General features: G+C 49.3%; 1 protein-coding gene across 2 annotated transcripts in view; it reads right to left on the bottom strand.

The window, feature by feature from the left end:
- ADAMTS10 (ADAM metallopeptidase with thrombospondin type 1 motif 10) overlaps positions 1-18,757 on the bottom strand; it is a 40,823-nt gene that overhangs the window by 9,250 nt on the left and 12,816 nt on the right. Inside the window, exons 5-20 of one of the 2 annotated variants that reach the window (XM_028713622.2) lie at positions 15,524-15,741; positions 14,252-14,335; positions 13,310-13,455; positions 12,137-12,180; positions 11,769-11,874; positions 10,878-11,024; positions 8,910-9,051; positions 7,123-7,230; positions 6,753-6,898; positions 6,598-6,661; positions 5,187-5,289; positions 4,942-5,075; positions 3,495-3,618; positions 2,676-2,756; positions 1,438-1,601; positions 35-161 (exon numbers count right to left, since the gene is read on the bottom strand). In XM_028713622.2, the coding sequence (XP_028569455.2) occupies positions 35-161; positions 1,438-1,601; positions 2,676-2,756; positions 3,495-3,618; positions 4,942-5,075; positions 5,187-5,289; positions 6,598-6,661; positions 6,753-6,898; positions 7,123-7,230; positions 8,910-9,051; positions 10,878-11,024; positions 11,769-11,874; positions 12,137-12,180; positions 13,310-13,455; positions 14,252-14,335; positions 15,524-15,741 (1,938 nt within the window). The remainder of the gene's footprint in view (positions 1-34; positions 162-1,437; positions 1,602-2,675; positions 2,757-3,494; positions 3,619-4,941; positions 5,076-5,186; positions 5,290-6,597; positions 6,662-6,752; positions 6,899-7,122; positions 7,231-8,909; positions 9,052-10,877; positions 11,025-11,768; positions 11,875-12,136; positions 12,181-13,309; positions 13,456-14,251; positions 14,336-15,523; positions 15,742-18,757) is intronic. The other variant, XM_028713623.2, reaches the window with a different exon arrangement.

Raw genomic sequence — 18,757 nt, 5'->3', positions numbered from 1 at the left:
CTCTGAGCTGGGCCCTTCCAATAAAGAGTCTTACCTCCGCCACAGAGGGCCGAGCATTTTGTCCACGAGACATACTGCCACAAGTACTGGGCGACGGAACCACGGACGATGGGTGCATTGAACTTGTAGCGGATTCTCTGCAGTTCTTCCCTGACGAGCACCTAGGGGTGGGAGGGAGAGGGAATAGGGAGACATGGTTGGTGGAGAACCCCACACTTTCCCAAAAGGACCTTGGAAGCAGAATTCTCTGCTGGAAAATAAAGTAGCTGTTCTGTCGCGTGACTTGTGGGACGTTATTGCAATCAATCCAACAATTCATGTTTTGCCAGATGGGCACACGAAGGGGCAAAGGTTCACAGAGGTTTCCTACAAAAGTTGCTAGAAGGAACTCTTCCTGAGATCACTTCCTTTGTCTGTCTTGGCAGGAAACTGTAGTACTAAATCCTTCCTTCCTGTCTCAGCATCTCTCTCTTACTTCGTCGTGCCTCCAAGCTGGCCACACATGCATGCCTAGTTCAGGCACCATTTTTGAACTCTAGATTTTGTACTTTTGTAACTTAGATAGTGGTTATAAGTCTGCCTTCATTTTGCTACTGTACCTCCTTCTTCAAGACCAAGCTTATGTAAGTAAATACTACTTTTACTTCTTCACAAAGCAATGTCATCATCATTATTATATCATTATATTGAAAAGTTGGAAGGGATCTTGAGGGCCATCTAGTCCAACCCCCTGCAACGCAGGAATCTTCTGCGCAACACAGGATTCGAACCCACAACCCCCAAGATTAAGAGTCGAATGCTGTACCAAATGAGCTATCCCAGGTCCGTGGGACTGTTATTTTTAAGGGGGAGAAAAGCGGTACTGCCAGGGGAAATCCAGTCTGCCTTAAAGCACCCCAGATTATTGTTTCTAGAAGATTAAATCAAGCTGGTTTTGGCTTCAAAGTTTAAAGCTACAGAGTACGGTAGTCTGCTGATCTCACGCACGTGAGCAAGGAAAGATAACAACTAAATAATATATGCTCTCCTAAGGCTTGAGGTCTACATTACATGACCCCCGCTCCTACAAGGATCACACGACATCCCAATTACATGGCCGATCAGCTTTAGCTGTGTGCTGAGGTCAAGCAAGGGCAAATGGAGTCTGTTAGTGGGCATGACCATAGCTGTCAACTTTCCCCTTTTCTTGCAAGGAATCCTATTCAGAATAAGGGAATTTCCCTTTAAAAAAGGGAAACGTTGACAGCTATGGGCATGGCGTCCTTTACTGGTCGCAGGGAGAATCTTGGCTTATCAGGGATCACCCTAAAGCAGCGGTTCCCAAACTTTTCCGTGCCCCACCACAAAAAGCACTCTTCAGTAGAGCACTGGTACCTGCTTTACAAAGACTGATAGTCTTAGATACCGCATTTAGTAACCCCTGTTCAGTCAACGAACCATGACGATGAGGGTGACGTTGGTGGGCCCCAGGGATTCCAGGGACTCCAGCTCGTCTTGAGCGCGTCTGTAGTGGAAGGTGGTCCCGGCGATGTCAAAGCGCCGGGGTGGGTCAATGGAGAGCTTTCCGTTGACAAAGTACTCGTCGTTCTCCCCTCTCAGAGCTGGAAAGAGAACCCGGGGTGTGTGGGGTGTGACCAAGTCAGGGGTGGGCTGAAGCACTTGCATCCCACCCCCCAAAGGATACAGGGATATTTTTCATAAAAATCACAATTGTATTATTTGTTCCCCACCCATCTGACTAGGTTGCTCCAGCCACTCTGGGCGGCTTGCAGCAAAATATTAAAAGCACAATAAAACACCAGCCATTAAAAACTTCCCTATATGGGGCTGCCTTCAAATGTCTTCTAAACATCAGATACTTGTTTATTTGCTTGACATCTGACCACCGAGAAGGCCCTCTGACTTGTTCCCTGTAACCTCACTTCTCGCAGGGAGGGAGCCGCCAGAAGGCCCTCGGACCTGGACCTCAGTGTACAGGATGGACGATGTGGGTGGAGATGCTCCTTCAGGTATACAGGGCTGAGGCCATTTAGGGCTTTAAAGGTCACAACCAACACTTTGAATTGTACTGGGAGCCACTGTAGGTCTTTCGGGATCGGTGCCAATGGCTCCCAGTCACCAATCTGGTAGTCGCGCTCTAGATTAGTTGTGGTTTCCGAGTCACTTTCGAGGGTAGCCCCACGGACAGCACATGGCAGTAGTCCAAGAGTGAGATAAAAGGTAAAGGTAAAGGTACCCCTGCCCGTACGGGCCAGTCTTGACAGACTCTAGGGTTGTGCGCCCATCTCACTTAAGAGGCCGGGGGCCAGCGCTGTCCGGAGACACTTCCGGGTCACGTGGCCAGCGTGACATCGCTGCATCTGGCGAGCCAGCGCAGCACACGGAAACGCTGTTTACCTTCCCGCTAGTAAGCGGTCCCTATTTATCTACTTGCACTTGGGGGTGCTTTCAAACTGCTAGGTTGGCAGGCGCTGGGACCGAACGACGGGAGCGCACCCCGCCGCGGGGATTCAAACCGCCAACCTTTCGATCGGCAAGCCCTAGGCGCTGAGGCTTTTACCCACAGGGCCATCCGAATCCCAAGAGTGAGATAACCCACATGCAAAACCAGAGGTTGGAGGTCACCTCAAGGACAACCCGTCTGGGGTCTTCCCTCCTTAGCTAAGGTTTCTCACCAAGGTAGTTCAAGGAAAGGTTGAGCTCCCGGATGTCGATATGCACTGATCCTTTGGGGATCCATATCACCTCTTCGTAGCCTGTGCGGCAGATGGAGATAATAAACCAAGGTAATTTTTAAGGGGGTGCTCAATGTTCAAAAAGCCAAGAGAGAAAATTTGGTGCAGGGAATTGCAAAGCACATGAAGAATTGTGTTGATGCTGTCTTCTACTAAGTCAGTGCTGGGATGGGAACCTGGGAGACCAGGCTTCAAATTAACGTTTTTTAAGGGCACTGGTCAATAGGCATTACAGTGGTGCCCCGTAAGACGAATGCCTCGCAAGACGGAAAACCCGCTAGACGAAAGGGTTTTCCGTTTCTGAGTTGCTTCGCAAGACGATTTTCCCTATGGGCTTGCTTCGCAAGACGAAACGTCTTGCTAGTCTTGCGATTTCCCCCCCGCTTTCCCCCCCTTTTTCTAAGCCGCTAATAGCCTTTTAGCAGCTTAGCCGCTAATCCTTTAATAGCCGCTAAGCCACTAATAGCACTAATCCGCTAAGCTGCTAATAGGGTTGCTTTGCAAGACGAAAAAACCGCTAGACGAAGAGAATCGCGGAACGGATTCTTTTCGTCCTGCGAGGCACCACTGTACAGGCATTGGGCAATAGGTGCTATGCACTCCTGGGAACCTCCCCAATCAAGTTCCACCTGTGCAATTTATTTTTGAAAGCATCTGCCTTGGAATAGAAAAACATTTGCCTACAACATGTCAGTACCGTCTTGGCCCCTCTCTGAGCTGTACATTTGTCCACCCATCGGGTCACCAGGCAACCCTCACCTCCGTCCGGCAGCGAGTGGTTGAAAAGTCCTTCAATGGTCTCGCAGGAGCTCCCGTCCCCTCCGCAGACCCGGCACTTGTCCTCCTTGGTGTCCGAGCCCAGGATGCGGTCGCAGCCCACGTGCTTATAGGAAACAAAAGGACAGGTTTGATGAAGGAAGTTCTTGGAAGAGTTAGGGATGGGCGATATCGGGTTTATCACCAGCTAAACACTGCGATATACTGATATATCACGATGCCTGAAATAAGGATGGAGCTATGTAGAGAGCCAGTGTGGTGTAGTGATTAAGAGTGGTGGACTTGTAATCTGGTGAACCAGGTTCGCGTCTCCGCTCCTCCACCTGCAGCTGCTGGGTGACCTTGGGCTAGTCACACTTCCCTGAAGTCTCTCAGCCCCACTCACCTCACAGAGTGTTTGTTGTGGGGAAGGAAGGGAAAGGAGAATGTTAGCCGCTTTGAGACTCCTAAGGGTAGTGATAAAGCGGGAAATCAAATCCAAACTCTTCTTCTTCTTCACGGATTTTCCCCGCATCAATATTTTTGCATAGCACATACAGACATCATGATTCGCGATATATTGCCAAGGTCAAAAATTAAGAAACTGATATCATGGTATGATCTTCAAACCGCTTTTGGATATATCGATCTATCACCCAGCCCTAATGAGCACCAACCTGGACAGCCTTAAAAGAAAATAGGCCTTTTTAAAGAGGAATAGAAGAGGACAAGAGCCTGGTTTTGGTTTGGCCAATGGCCCGTTTGGTCCAGCATCCTCTTCTCACAGTGGCCAGCCAGATTCCTCCAGGATGCCCAAAGGCAGGAGATAAAGGAGCAAGCCCTGTGCCTCTCACTGTGATTCATAAAAAAACTAATAAGAACCTGCAGCTGGGACTCATCTAGTCCAGCCTCCTATCCTCGCAGTGTCCAATCAAATGCCCCCCTAAGAAGCCCAAGCAGGATGCGAGAGTAATAGCCTTCTCTTGCTCTCCACCATTCTAAGGTAGACTGTCTCTGCCTATGAAGGCTCTATTTGTGAATGGGCAGAAACTAAGTGCCAACCAGATGCCCATGATGGGAAGCCCGCAAGCAGAAGCTGACCATCACAGCAAACCTCCCTCCTGTGGCACCCAGCAACTGGGATTCAGAGGTAGACTGCCCCAGTCCAGGAGGTGATACACAGCTATCATGCCTAGCAACCACTGATAGCCTTATAGTCCCTGAATTTGTCTAATCCCCTCAGTTAGCCTGATCCAGCAGGCTCTTCTTATGTCCATAAATCATGTGTCCCCCCTCTAAATGGAAAAGCCCCCCAATGCATAAATCTTTCCTTGTAGAGAAAGTGGACCAACCTCCCCCTCCCGACGGTCCCAGAAGCCGCCCATTAAACCTCAATCAGTCGGAGGCCTACGGGCAGTGCGGAGGAGTGGTTACAGCGCTGGAAAATCACCTTGCACTCTCCATTGACACAGATGTCGTTGGAGTCCTGGCGGCAGGGTGTTCCATCCACCACGGCTGCCGCTCTCTCCGTGTAGAAGTTGAAACCTTCCGCCAGGCAGTTGAGCGAACAGGACTTGACGCCTCCTGCGGAGAGATGGCAATTTCAAACCACTAGGTCAGAGAGGCTGGATTGGGAATGGGTGAAAGCTGTCCCACGCCCCCCCCCCCGGGGTGTGTGTGTGGAAACGGCCTTACCTCCTCGGTACGTCTTCCAGGTGTAATACTTTCCTCGGAAGGGGATATTATCAAACTCGGCACACTGCAGTTCTCGGAAGTCTTGCGAGCCCGGTAGGCAGTCCTGGGGTGGGGGCACAGAAAGATTGGCAAATTTATTATTGGCTCTCTGGGGCTGAGGGGTGCTGCTTCTTTTAATGCCTGGAAGCAGAGATGGCGCATTCTGGACCCCACAGCTGAAAGACTTTGCTGGGAGGTGCAAGGCAGATGCTCCATGATTGAGCTATAAGGTTGGGAGCTGCTGTCACTTCTCACATCTGCCTCCCAAGGCATGTGACTCACTCTGCCTTATCATTATTAATATTTATTAAATTTGTATACCTCCCTTCACCCGAAGATCACAGGCAGCTCATGACATAAACATTCAAAACAAGAACCCAAAATACAGTTATTGATTGTGTGTGTGTGTGGGGGGGAACACTCCTAAACCCTAGAAATTGACAAATGGTAAGGTAAAGGGACCCCTCACCATTAGGTCCAGTCATGGCCGACTCTGGGGTTACAGCGCTCATCTTGCTTTATTGGCCGAGGGAGCCGGCGTACAGCTTCCGGGTCATGTGGCCAGCATGACTAAGCAGCTTCTGGCAAACCAGAGCAGCGCACGGAAACGGCGTTTTACCTTCCCGCCGGAGCGGTACCTATTTATCTACTTGCACTTTGACGTGCTTTTGAATTGCTAGGTTGGCAGGAGACAAATGGTAGGATTTCGATTAATTGGGATGTGGATGAAAGTACAATCTGCAGAGCTGTGCCAGACAGGGAATCCCTGGGCTGGCTTCTGCAAACCAGCCTGGCTGGCCTAGCAAATAGCAAATCTGTCAACAATGGCAACGGCTTGAGCCCTGTGGCAAGCACAAGATGTACAAAGAACAAATCTGTTAACATGACAAAAGGTGCTGATGTGCCATCAGAGAGGAATTCTGTGGCCTGGGGAAGCAGATGGTGCCAAGGTGAGGGGTGTGTGTGTTTGAGGTGACAGGAAAAGAATCTTTCAGCAAGGTGTGCTGGGAAGAAGAAAGGGAGAGAAGAAAGGCTGGGATCCATCTTGGGCAGGCTGGCTGAAGGCTGGCTGGGAGAGATGCCTTGGACTCCAGGGCTGCACAAGCCCCTCTTGAAATGACTGTGCTGTAAGATATGGACTCCCTCCAGGCAGACTGAAGGTGTAAACAGGGGAATAAACCACATTTCTTAAAGCTATGGCAGTCTCCACCGTGTTGCAATTCTCCAAGAGACCACAGACCCTGGGTGAATGCCCAGAACCCCTTGGGATCTTGCTGCCTCTCAGCAGAGAGTGGGGGTGGCACTCAACTTTCGTAACAATCCATTCCTTTGCCCCCACCGTCCTCCCATCCCAGAATCCCTTGCTACTCACGTCAGTGTTACAAGACCGGTAACGCTTCCGTTCCCCGAGACAGTATTTCCCACCGATCGTCGGCCTTCGGAAGAGAGAAAAGGAGGAAGACGTGGGAAATGGTGTCCCAGGGAGCACAGGGGATGTTTCGGGTGTTTATGCAAGTGTCCACTTACCGTGGGCTGTCGCAGTGGCGGATGGATGAGGAGACGCCTCCCCCACAAGTCCGGCTGCACTCTCCCCATGGCGACCACGTCCCCCAGGCTCCATCCACACCCTCTGGCCGTGTGCCGAAAGGAACACACTCCCGTTTGTAGCACCACTGGCGGTCGATACAGAGGATGGAGGGAAGAAGAGAGACCCACCGGTCAACAACAACACCCCCCACCTCGCTGGCATTCATGCGCCTGACCTCAGCGGGACTGCATGATTATGGGTAAACTGGCCGTCTGGAAGGGATCCCAAAGGCCATCTAGTTCAACCCTCTTGCAAGGCAGGAATCGCTGTTGTGGGTTAGGGTACAGCAAGGGTGGCCCTGCCTCTTACCCCCCTCTCGATGGTGTTAGTCTGGCAGATGGTCCCCTCGGCCGCCGGGATGCTGTTGGTGATACATCGGTTGCTCTTGCTAAGGCACCAGAGCTCGTTGCAGACTTCCTGGAGGAGGAGGAGAAGAAGGACCAGTGGGTGGGTGGGGGCGCGGGCGGAGCTGGGAGGAGGGGTGGACGGCCGCAGAGGTTGGTGGTGCTACATGACGTCTTGGGCTAAGGAGGGAGGTGGCAACTGATGACTGGAGACTGAAGGAAGGATTAAAGAAACACAACAGGTCTCTGTGGAGACTAGGTCTGGGAGATACCTGGTTTTCAACACCGTGATGCATCACCAGCTAAACATCACAATATATCACAAGGTCTGAAATAAGGAGCTATGTAAAGGCATTGGCTGGTTTCATGGTTTCCCCTGCATCATGATTTTTGCATAGCACACGTACACAGGCTGGGAGCCTAAGTGTCGCTCCTCAGGAGGCTTCAGCTGGGGCAAAAAACCTGACTAGCCCCACCTCCCCATAGCTACGGCTCTGCATTAAAGTCAATGGATTGTAGCAAACTGCACCAAACTCAGTAGACCCATTAACATCAATGGATCGGTCAAACTATGCTTTTACTTAGTGGAGTCATTTAAGTCAGTGGGTTGCCTCGAATTATCTCATGCTGTGAGGAGCCCCTTGGGGTATAGGAAGGGCTACAAAGGAAGAAGGTTGCTGATTCCATTTCCCCACCCCCACCCCACCCTCTCACCGTTCCCCATCCATTAATAAGCAAAGATACTGCTTTTGAAAATCATCAAAGTGGAGAGAAAAAAATTGGTGGAATTCTCAAGGGTGGAGTACAGGGGTTAATATACAGTCGTACCTTGGAAGTCAAACAGAATCCGTTCCAGAAGTTTGTTCGACTTCCAAACGTTTGAAAACCAAATCCTGGCTTCCGAGTGGCTGCAATGTCCAATGTGGCTCCTGCAGCCAATCAGAAGCCGCAGAAGCCACATTGGACATTCGGGTTCCAAAAGAACATTCGCAAACCGGAACACTCACTTTCGGGTTTGCGGTATTCGGGAGCCAAAATGTCCAAGTTCCAGGGCGTTTGGGATCCAAGGTACGACTGTATTCCTTTTGAGGTGGTCAAGGGGTGATGATGATGATGATAATAATAATAATAATAATAATAATAATAATAATAATAATAATAATAATATATTGATATGCCCCCCATCTGACTGGGTTACCCCAGCCACTCTGGGCGGCTTCCAACAAATTGAAATACACTTGGAAGCATCCTTCCATTCATTCTGCAGAGCGCTCTGCAGTCTTCCCAGGTGCCCACAGTGCAATCAAATCAGTTCAGTCACAGAATCATAGAACTGTAGAGTTGGGACCCCAATGGTCATTTAATCCAGGAACCACATGCAAAGTATCCCTAAAGAACTGTGTTGGTAGTGCTTCCCATGAATAAGCTTTTTCTACATCAGGAAGTGTGGCCACCCAGGGAGGCTGTGGGGCACAGAGGACATATTGCCTGGGGGAAATGTTTATTGGGAACGAAACATACACCTGTCTAAAAATGTCCGGAAGTCTCTCCAGAAACTCCCAACTGCCCCGTTAACCAGGCAGAAAAGGCAGAAGCCTCTTTCGCAGAAGGAGAGTGGTTTTTAAAAACAACAGGGCTGTGGCTGGTTTAAAGGCTGGCCGGTGGGCGCAAAACGCCTTGCCTGATGGGGTAAGCCCATCCCTCCACCCCTCCACGTTGGGAATCAAGAGTAAAAGCAGGAAGGCTCTCTACCCCATATTTACACTGGCGAGATTTGACTCCGTACTGAAAGCGGCACTGCTCATCTGCATCGTAAGCCTGTCCTGGGGCCACCGTCGGGTAGACGAAATCCTGCTTGGGTGGAGCATTGTTCAGGCAGAGGCCCATCCCAGAGCTGGAGCAGCAGAGAGAAACAAAGGAGAAAGACATCAAGGGTTGATGGTGCTGAGTGCGAGAAGAGTTTTATTTATAATGAGCTGCAATTCCACATCGACGTAGAAAAATTATTCAAAATTATGCAAGCATAGCCTAAGTAGCTGGCTTCATTCTTCAGCTGGTAGAGCATGAAGCTCTTAATCTCAGGGTCATGGATTCAAGTCCCATGTTGGACAAGAAGATTCCTGCATTGCAGTGGGTTGGACTAGATGACCCTTGTGGTCCCTTCCACATCTATGATTCTGTGATTCCGTCAGACACCTAAAGTAGAATTTGGAGTGGTAGCGTTAATATTTTAATCTATAGTTTTAAAGACTGAAGCAATGGAACAAAACACACTGAATAGCCATTTCTAGTTACAAACGCTCAGTAGAAGAGTCGTATTAATCCCTTTGAACGACTCCGCTGTTTCCCTGATTTTGTCTTGGAGTAAATCTCCACAGAATCATCCAGAACCAAGTTCAAATCCAATAACACAGCCTTCTATCCTTGTGTTCACCTCTTCATCCAGTCCCACCTGAATTCTGGACCTGTTTTGTAGGTATCTGAAGATGAGGTTGATGGGCTGCGCCATTGCTTTCTGCAGCTTCTGGCCTTGCCTGCCATGGCGATACCTGACCTTGGAATGACCCCCCCCACAAGACAACCCTACTTCTAAGGGATGGGGGCCACCTCTAAGAAGAAGCATGGAATCACAGAATTGTAGAGTTGGACTGAGTATCATCTAGTCTAACCCCCTGCAATGCAGGAATCTTTTGCCTGACATGGGGCTTGAATCCATGAACCTGAGATTAAGAGTCTCGTGCTCCACCAGCTGATCATTAAAAAGAAATGGCCACCAACCTAGACGGCCTTAAAAAAGGATTGGACCATATGGAACTTGCCGAACTGACTGGGAGACGCCGGGACCAGAGAGAAGAGACGGTGGAAGAAGATTGGAAGAAGTTTAAAAAATATTTGAAAAAATATGTTAATATTTAAATCTTAGAAAAGCTTTGGAAGTGGATATAGGCTTATATATAGGGTTATATATATAGGGATATAGGGTTTGAAGTAGAAGACAGTGTATTTTAAAATAGTATTATTTGTAAGGGATAATATGTGAAGATTTTAATGGTAAAAGTAAGTGTGATTAAAAAAATGGTTAAAAATTATGATATATGTAAACTGCTAAAGATGAGGTAAAATGAAAATCAGATAGGGGGACTTGGGGAAGCTCACTAAACAATGTTTAGAAAAAATAAGGATAAGACAAGAATTTGTTTGTATTGTTTGTTTTTCTGTTTGTGTTGGTTATTAGTGTTATAAAATGAATAAAAAAAATTGGAATTTTTTTTTGGACAAAATAATGCAAAGAAGGGCTATTGATGGCTACTGCCCAAATTGTCTGCGCTCTGCTTCTGAGGCAGCAATGGTTCTGAATACCAGTTGCTGGAAACCGCAGGAGGGAAGATTGTTCTTTTGCTCAAATCCTGCTTGTTGGTTTTCCACAGGCATCTGGCGGATCACTGTGCGAACAGAATACTGGACCAGATGGGCCACTGGACTCATCCAGCAGGACTCTTCATATTCTTATGCACAACAATACTAAGTATGGAAAGCAGGACCCCAACTAATAAATAAACCCAGAAGACCCCCAGCATGCAAAAGGAGCCCATTGTGTCATTTTTGTGTCCACCACTTAAAGGCCAGTTATGGAAAGCTTTTGGAACAAAGAGACAGGGGAAATGAAAGTAATGGAGTGGTGTGTGCGATGCTTTAGGAGACGCACAGGCAGCCCCTTACTCAAGAAAGCTGGTTATATAGTCCCTACTGCACGTGGACCACACAAAAGGGTTGGTTTTCATGGTGATGTGAGCCGCCATCAGCTTGGCCGTCTCCTGCCCCTGGGAACCGCAGCTGTTTCCGACGCCGTCGTGGTTCATGCCAAACCTGGAAGGAGAAGCGTGAAGCCAGAGAAAGAAGGAGCCAGTGTGATGTAGTGGTTAAGAGCGGTGGACTCGTAATCTGGGGAACCAGGTTTGCGTCTCTGCTCCTCCACCTGCAGCTGCTGGGTGACCTTGGGCCAGTCACACTTCTTTGAAGTCTCTCAGCCCCACTCACCTCAGAGTGTTTGTTGTGGGGGAGGAAGGGAAAGGAGAATGTTAGCCGCTTTGAGACCCCTTCGGGTAGTGATAAAGCGGGATATCAAATCCAAACATGCCAAACAGGGTTATTTGCTGCCTGCTTGGGAGTAAACAGTGTGGCAAATAGGGGAGTCTATCTTGGAATTAACTGGCTGGCAAGTGGAGAGTCTATTCTGGAATAAACTGGCTGGCAAGTGGGGGAGTCTATCCTGGAATAAATCGATCAGCAAGAAGGGGAGTGTATCCCTGAGAAAACTGACTAAGTAGGAGAGCCTATCCTGGAATAAGTCTATCCTGGAATAAATTGATCAGCAAGAAGGGGAGTGTATCCCTGAGAAAACTGACCAACAAGTAAGAGAGCCTATCCTGGCCATTCGGATGTCTTTGACATCTTTGGTACCCCTGCACCCAACCCCTCCCACAAGCCCTCTTTTGGGCCTGCGGTTCAGGACACTACAACATAGCAGAAGTGGCCCTAAAAAACATTAACCAGACACAAGACCAAACAATTTCCACATCAACCCCACAACCAGATCTGAACTCTGCTCACGTGTGGCCGATCTCGTGGGCGATAGTGAAAGCTGTCGCCAGGCCGAGGTCTTCGTTGATGGAGCAACTCCGTTCCCGCTCACACATCCCACCCACGGGCGCCAGTCCTGGGAGAAGCAGAGCATTGTCACAGGGAGATGTTATGTCAAAGCAGATTCAGCCACAAGATCCAAAATCCTGATCTGCACATGGCTCTGGAAGGGTAGTTTGTAGCGAAGTCCACCCTCTCCCCAACTGGAATCTGTCCTAGGTTGCGTCACAAACTGATATTGAAATGATGCCTCCCACTCTGATCTAAAGATGGGGGGGGGGGTGATGACAGAAGCAGAGCGTTTGAAATGCATTTAGTGGGAAAAGCTTCCTACCTACCTAGAGTCCCACACGGTTTGTTTTTGTAGATGCAGATATCGTATCTAAAAAGCAGGTGTGAGAAGAAGGGAGATACAATTAAGGCAGATTCCACCCTGCCAACTGAACACAGCAAATAAACGAGGGGCAGGTGGGGATCGTCCACCTGGGAAGGGAGCCCACCCAGGAGAAGGAAAACTCTGACCCTAAACCTCCGCTGTCTTGTGGCCGAGACATCTTTGGGGAGAGGAAAAGGCTCAGGAGTAGACCCTCCACAAAAACGGAGCGGAGTCCCTAAGACAGTTGGATGGTGCCTTGTATGCCTGTTTCTGGCAACTCCTGCAGCCAAGCTGGTGCCAAACGTCTTGTTCTGCTTTCCTTTGGGCCACACCAGTGAGGCCACAATGGGGGTCTTGTCATCTGGGCAGCCCAGGACCTCCGGACACACTGCCCAGGCTTGCGCCACGGAGGTCACTTGGGTGCTGTTAGTGCAGCAGTTTGACTTCACCCTTGGAGGCACACTCCATTGTCTCTCATGACAGACAAATGCCAACAACAACAGCTATTATGGAAATTACAGTTCCGGTGTTTTATAGCTCTTATTTTGGAAAGAAGTGATGTTTGCTGCTCTTATTCTTAAAAATGGAATAAAAATTATTTAATTATGTTAAACAAACAAACATGAAGTCAGAGAAACCTCTGGGTTGCGAGAGAATCTTAGCTTGCAAGGGGTTCAAACAGGGACATAGCCATGGGTGTGCAGGAGGGGCAGCTGCCCCCCCCATCAAGTAAATAAATAGAAATACCTGACTAACTGACCAATTGCTTTGCAGAAAACTCAGTTCTGCACCCCCATAATGCCTGCTCCCCCTAAAATAACCCCAACGTGGCCCACGAGACCATCTCCCCCTAACCCCACCCACCTGTCCATCAGCTGACAGCCCTGGGTGACATCAACTGATGGCCAGCATTCAATCCTGCCGGAATCCGCTTAGCCAATGTATTCCCTGGGCCTGGGAGGATTGAACCGCCTTCTCATCAGTGGGCTAGTGGAGGGTTTGATGGCCAGGGGCAGTCTGAGGTTGGTGTGCCAGTACCGTCCCCCCCCCCCGCGCAATGCACAATCAAGATGAAACAAGATGTTTCGACTTTGAAACCAACTGTTCTTTTACCACCAACATGGTTCCAGTATACCTGGTGATCAAAACGGCGGTGTCGTGATTGGCGATGCCGTTGTCCGGGATGGCGTTCCCGTTCCCATTGCGATTCACAATGGATTTCTGCCACTTGCAGAAGCTGTCGAGAGACTTTCCGGCATGGTGGTTGATCTCCAGGGTGGGCTGGAGGAAGAGGGAGAATGGTAAAGGTTTCAGAGAGAGTAAACGTATCAAATTCTCCCACTCTTTGAGACCTCCTGGACAGCATCGTTGGGGCACGTGAGGAAGGACATTTTCTGTGGCTGCACCAAGACCAGGGAGACAAAGCCCTGTGGCACATGGGGTTTCAGGAACTTACCCAGAGTCTATTTCCTTTGGAGGGTTGAGACACGGCAGAGACCATTGCAGCTTTAAGAAATATGGTTTACTCGCCTGTTTACACCTTCAGTCTGTGTGGCGGGAGTCCAGATCTTACAGAATGGTCATTTCAAGAGGGGCTTGTCCCCCACAGCAGTGCAGTCATGGAGTCCAAGATATCCCCCCCAGCCAGCCAGCCTGCCAGCCAGCCTGCCTGCCCAATATGAATCCCAGCCTTTCTTCTCCCTCTTTCTTCTTCCCAGCACATCTTACTAAAAAAAACACCCCACTTTTCCTGTCACCCCAAGCACACACTGCATCACCTTCGCAACACCTGTCTCCCCAGGCCAAAGGATTCCTCTGTCCACACCTTTTGTTATGTTAAAGGTTTGCTCTTGCTAGGCCAGCTAGGCTGGTTTACAGAAGCCAGCTCAGAGATTCCCTACCTGGCACAGCTCCATACCCCAATTAATCAAAATCTTACCATCTATTAATTTCTAGGGTTTAGGGAGGGGTCTCCCCCCCCCAACCTATAGCACATCTCTTATCACTTCCCCTGCAAATATGCTCCTCTTCCCCCACTTTATTGCCAAGGAGAAGACCCAGCAAGCAAGCAACTCACCTGGTCCTCTGTCAGTAGGATGAGCCGGGTCACCAGTATGTTGACAATATTGCCCAGACTTGAGTCTTGGAAAAGTTTAGCAACCTGACCTCCAGGAAACAAGGAAAGATCAGTGTTAAAAAACAAGACGGTTGGGGGCGGCTGAACGATGATGGGCTTTTGTATCTTTCTCAATGGGACAGAGGAATCTGCCTTAAACCAGGACAGACCATCGGTCAGTGTAGCTCAGTAAAGTCAGCACTGACTGGCAGCAACTCTCTAGGGTTTCTATCTATCTGGAGATGCCAGGGATTAAACCTTTTGCACACTATGCAGATACTCTACAGTGAGCTAAAATATTTCTTAAAAATAAAGCAGGGTCCTATTGCTCAATATTTATTAAGATATTTGCATTTGTTTTTGTACATGAAGTTGCAAACCGTGCAAGTGTCCCTATTTTCCAGCATCATTTCCGCATTTACAGAAGCCGTCCTGGTTTCTAAGTATCTCAGAATCTCCTGCTTTTCCTTAGGACATCCCTATTTTAATCGAAGAAATGTTGGAGGGTATGCAATTGCTTTTTACAACTTTAATTGGTTTAATTGAAAGCATGCCCTATTTTGGGTATAGTTTATACATATACATATACATATATATATACACACACACACACACACACATATAACTATACTATATATGCGTATGTATGTATATATACATATATATATGTAGATATGTATATATATATATGTGTGTGTGTGTGTGTGTGTAGTGTGTGTATAACTTAAAAGATGCTTCATAGGAAGCGATTAAATTAATGAAATCTATTACACACAATTATACACACAGGGCTGCTTCCCCTACTTCTGTTGCTCACTACCCCCACCAACCTCATGCTAACCCCAGCACCCCTCTTGTCAACCCTCTTTACATCTCACCCAAACCCCATCCTCTCACAACTTCAAGCTTTATTCAAACCTCTGCTTTCATTTATAGCCACCATTTATAGCCACCATTTTGCTCTCCTCCCTCGCCCTGAATTCATGCAAATCCAGGATTGTGCTGAGCCAATCTGTAGCTGCGTGACGACAGCCTTACGTTTCTATGTATATAGGAAGATACATTTCCCAAACGAAAACAAACAGCTAAACAAAGGCAGACCTTTGGCAAATTGGAGTCAGCCTCCAATAATCGGAGTTAATCATTATCCAAATTGGAGTTAGTTGATGTGTGTAAATGGACTTCAGGAAGCACTAAGGTACCAGTGGCTGGGTGCTTGGTTATAACACTTACAATATTCATGATGGCCAGGATGTACTGCTCGATGTCCCGCCGGCCGTGGTAGCCCACCATCATTTTGTCGGCCACCACGAGGGTCTCCACGTAGCGCTCCGTGCTGACCGACCTCTTCAGCGGAAGCTGCCCCCGTTGGGTGAAGTTGCTCAGCGTCTTCGCTGGGGAGGGTTTCAAGGCCCGCAGCCACCACGGGCGGCCCTTCCACGGCTTCTCGTCTGAAGGGGAAACGGCTGTGAGGCAGACTTTCTTTCTCCTCTGTCCCCCCACAATCCCGAAAACCTGCTAGGCCCGACAAATCCAGATGCCGGCTAGGTCTGGCTAGTCTCTAAAACATACTAGGCCTGGTCAATCCCTGAGGCTTAGTAGGCCAGGTCAACCGGCCAGCTAATCTTTAAGATGGACTACTAGGCCCTATCAAACTCTAAGGCCTACTCGGCCCGGCCAGTCCATGGCTTGGCCAACTCCCCCCCCCAAGGCCTGGTCAGTCTCTAAATCGTACTAGGCTTGGCCAATACCTGAGGCCTCCTAGGCCCAGAAAATCCCAGAGACCTACTAGGCCCAGCCAATCTCCAAGGCCTAGTAGGCTTGGAAAATCCCTGAGGCCTACTAGGCACAGTCATTTCCTGAGGCCTGCTAGGCTCCAGTCAATCCTCAAGGCCTTCTAAGCCTAGAAAATCCCTGAAGCCTGAAAAATCCCTGAAGCCTACTGGGCCCAGCCAATCCTTGGCCAATTCCTGAGGCCTACTAGGCCCGGCCAATCCCCAAGGCCCAGTAGGCCTGGAAAATCCCTGAGGCCTACTAGGCTCAGTCACTTCCTGAGGCCTGTTAGGCCCAGTCAGTCCTCAAGGCCTTCTAAGCCTGGAAAATCTTTGAGGCCTACTAGGCCCAGCCAATCCTTGGCCAATTCCTGGGGCCTACTAGGCCCAGCCAATCTCCAAGGCCTAGTAGGCCTGGAAAATCCCTTAGGCCTACTAGGCCCAGCCAATCCTCAAGGCCAACTAGGCCTGAAAAATCCCTGAAGCCTACTAGGCCCAGCCAATCCTTGGCCAATTCCTGGGGCCTACTAGGCTCCCCCAATCCCCAGGATCTACTAAGCGGGAAGGTAAACAGCGTTTCTGTGCGTTCTGGTTTCCGTCACGGTGTCCCGTTGCGCCAGAAGCAGTTTAGTCCTGCTGCCCACGTGACCCGGAAAGCTGTCTGTGGACAAACGCCGGCCTGAAGCGAGATGAGGGCCGCAACCCCAGAGTCGCCTTTGACGGGACTTAACCGTCCAGGGGTCCTTTACCTTTCCTTTACTAGGACTGAAAAATCCCCGAGGCCTACTAGGCCCAGCCAGTCCTCAAGGCCTCCTAAGCCTGGACATTCTCTTAAGACCACCTAGGCCTGGACAATCGCCCATTTTAAGGGCCATGTTATGTACTGAGTTGAATAGGATCCAAAATGCAGTCTGATTGGTCCTAGAACAATAGGACTCAGAATGCAGCAGTCTGATTGGTCCTAGAACAATAGGATCCAAAATGCAGCAGTCTGATTGGTCCTAGAACATAGGATCCAGAAGCAGCAGTCTGATTGGTGCTAGAACATAGGATCCAGAATGCAGCAGTCTGGTTGGTCCTAGAACAATAGCGTCCAGAATGCAGCAGTCTGATTGGTCCACAGGAGCCACCCAATCCAGCTCCAGGTGGAAGGGAATCCGCAACCTGATTGGGCTACAGGAGAATCCCAGAATCAGCCAATCACGTGGGGCCCATTGTGTAAATAATGTATATAAAGCGGACATTCTGGGGGAATATCCATTCCTCCTCACCACTATGAGATGAATAAAGAGCATGAAATCCACTCTCAACTCTGAGTATATTTCAGGCCACTTCCAGATTTCAGGAACAGTATTGGGAACTAAACCGGCCCGGATCAGGAGGCAGAGCAGCTTTTGAAAGAGCCTGGAATGCAGAGCGCCAGTTGCTTGTTTTGGGGACTGTTATCTTTCCAAGAAACAAATTGGAAGCAGATTCGCTCCTGCCCAGAGAACGCAGGGAATGACCAGAGCGCTTGAAGAGGGCAGCAGAAGGCCGCTTGGCAGCATTCAATGCAAAATGGCTTTGACAGTGTCCTCTTCTTTACTCCTTCTGGTATCCGGGAATCCGATCCTTTGGATTCCAGCTCCTAAGTTAGCGGGAGGCGTGTGTCTCCCCCACAAAGGCAAACCGGAATCCAAAACCACATCCTTGAACCAAGCGTCTGTTAGGTCAAAATGCATTCCTCACTGAGACTCCCAGATGGCTTTCAAAATTACTACCGCCAAGCAGATTTCTGGCCTGTTTCGGCTCGAGGGCCACATTCCTATATGTGCAACGACTCAGGGGCCACACGCCAGCCGCGGGCAGGACCAGAGGCAAAAGCGGGCAGAAAGTGGCGGACTCTCCCTTGGAGATTTCTAAGCAGAGGTTGGGTGGCCATCTGCCAGGGAATCTTTAGCTGCGATTCCTGTCTTGCGGGGGTTGGACTGGATGACCCTTGGGGGTCCCTTCCAATTCTACAAATGGGTGCTTTCCAAAAAATGCGTTGATGGTTGTTCAGTTGTTATAAATCATATTTCGCAGTTGAAATCAGCTTACATCAATCGGTCAAGACTCCTAGCTTGACGCTATTCTCTTTTTTTGTGGCTGGATGCTCGGTGGAAAAAAAGCAGGACAGGAATACTTTAAATAAACACCCAAATACTTACACAAGGGTGTTTCACTTCCTGTTGCTTTGAAGCTGCAAAGCCCAACCCTATGAGTGTTTACTCAGAAATAAACCCCGCTACATTCAGTTGGGGCTTGCTCCCAGATAAATATGCAGAAAAGAGTGGGCGAACGTTGCACCGCCTGGGGGCCACATTTCATCCTTGGAAACCTTCCAGGGGCCAGGAGGGTTGAAAGGCAAAAGCAGGCAAGTTTCTACACTCAGAAACACCCATAGCTATCAACTTACAGATTTGAAAATAAGGGACCAGCAGCCTCGGAAATAAGGGATCAACAGACAAAATAAGGGGTTTTCCTAGCACAGGTATGTTCAACTGCTGAGCCCCTCCGAGCCAAAGGCAGAAAGCCCAGCCAGCAGCCCAACGAAGCCTCAAGTGGTGGTTCCCATAGTGCAGCAACCCGGCAAAGGGGATGCAGCAAGGAAAACCAGTGTCACCTCTCTGCTGGGAAGCGCTGAGCAAAGGCGAGTCCCCAGGCAACGCGGCCG

Source organism: Podarcis muralis, chromosome 18, assembly GCF_964188315.1.
Source record: "Podarcis muralis chromosome 18, rPodMur119.hap1.1, whole genome shotgun sequence".
NCBI classification, from domain to species: Eukaryota; Metazoa; Chordata; class Lepidosauria; order Squamata; family Lacertidae; genus Podarcis; species Podarcis muralis.
The sequence above is the reverse complement of the archived record's forward strand: the minus strand, read 5'-3'. Positions and strand labels throughout refer to the sequence as shown.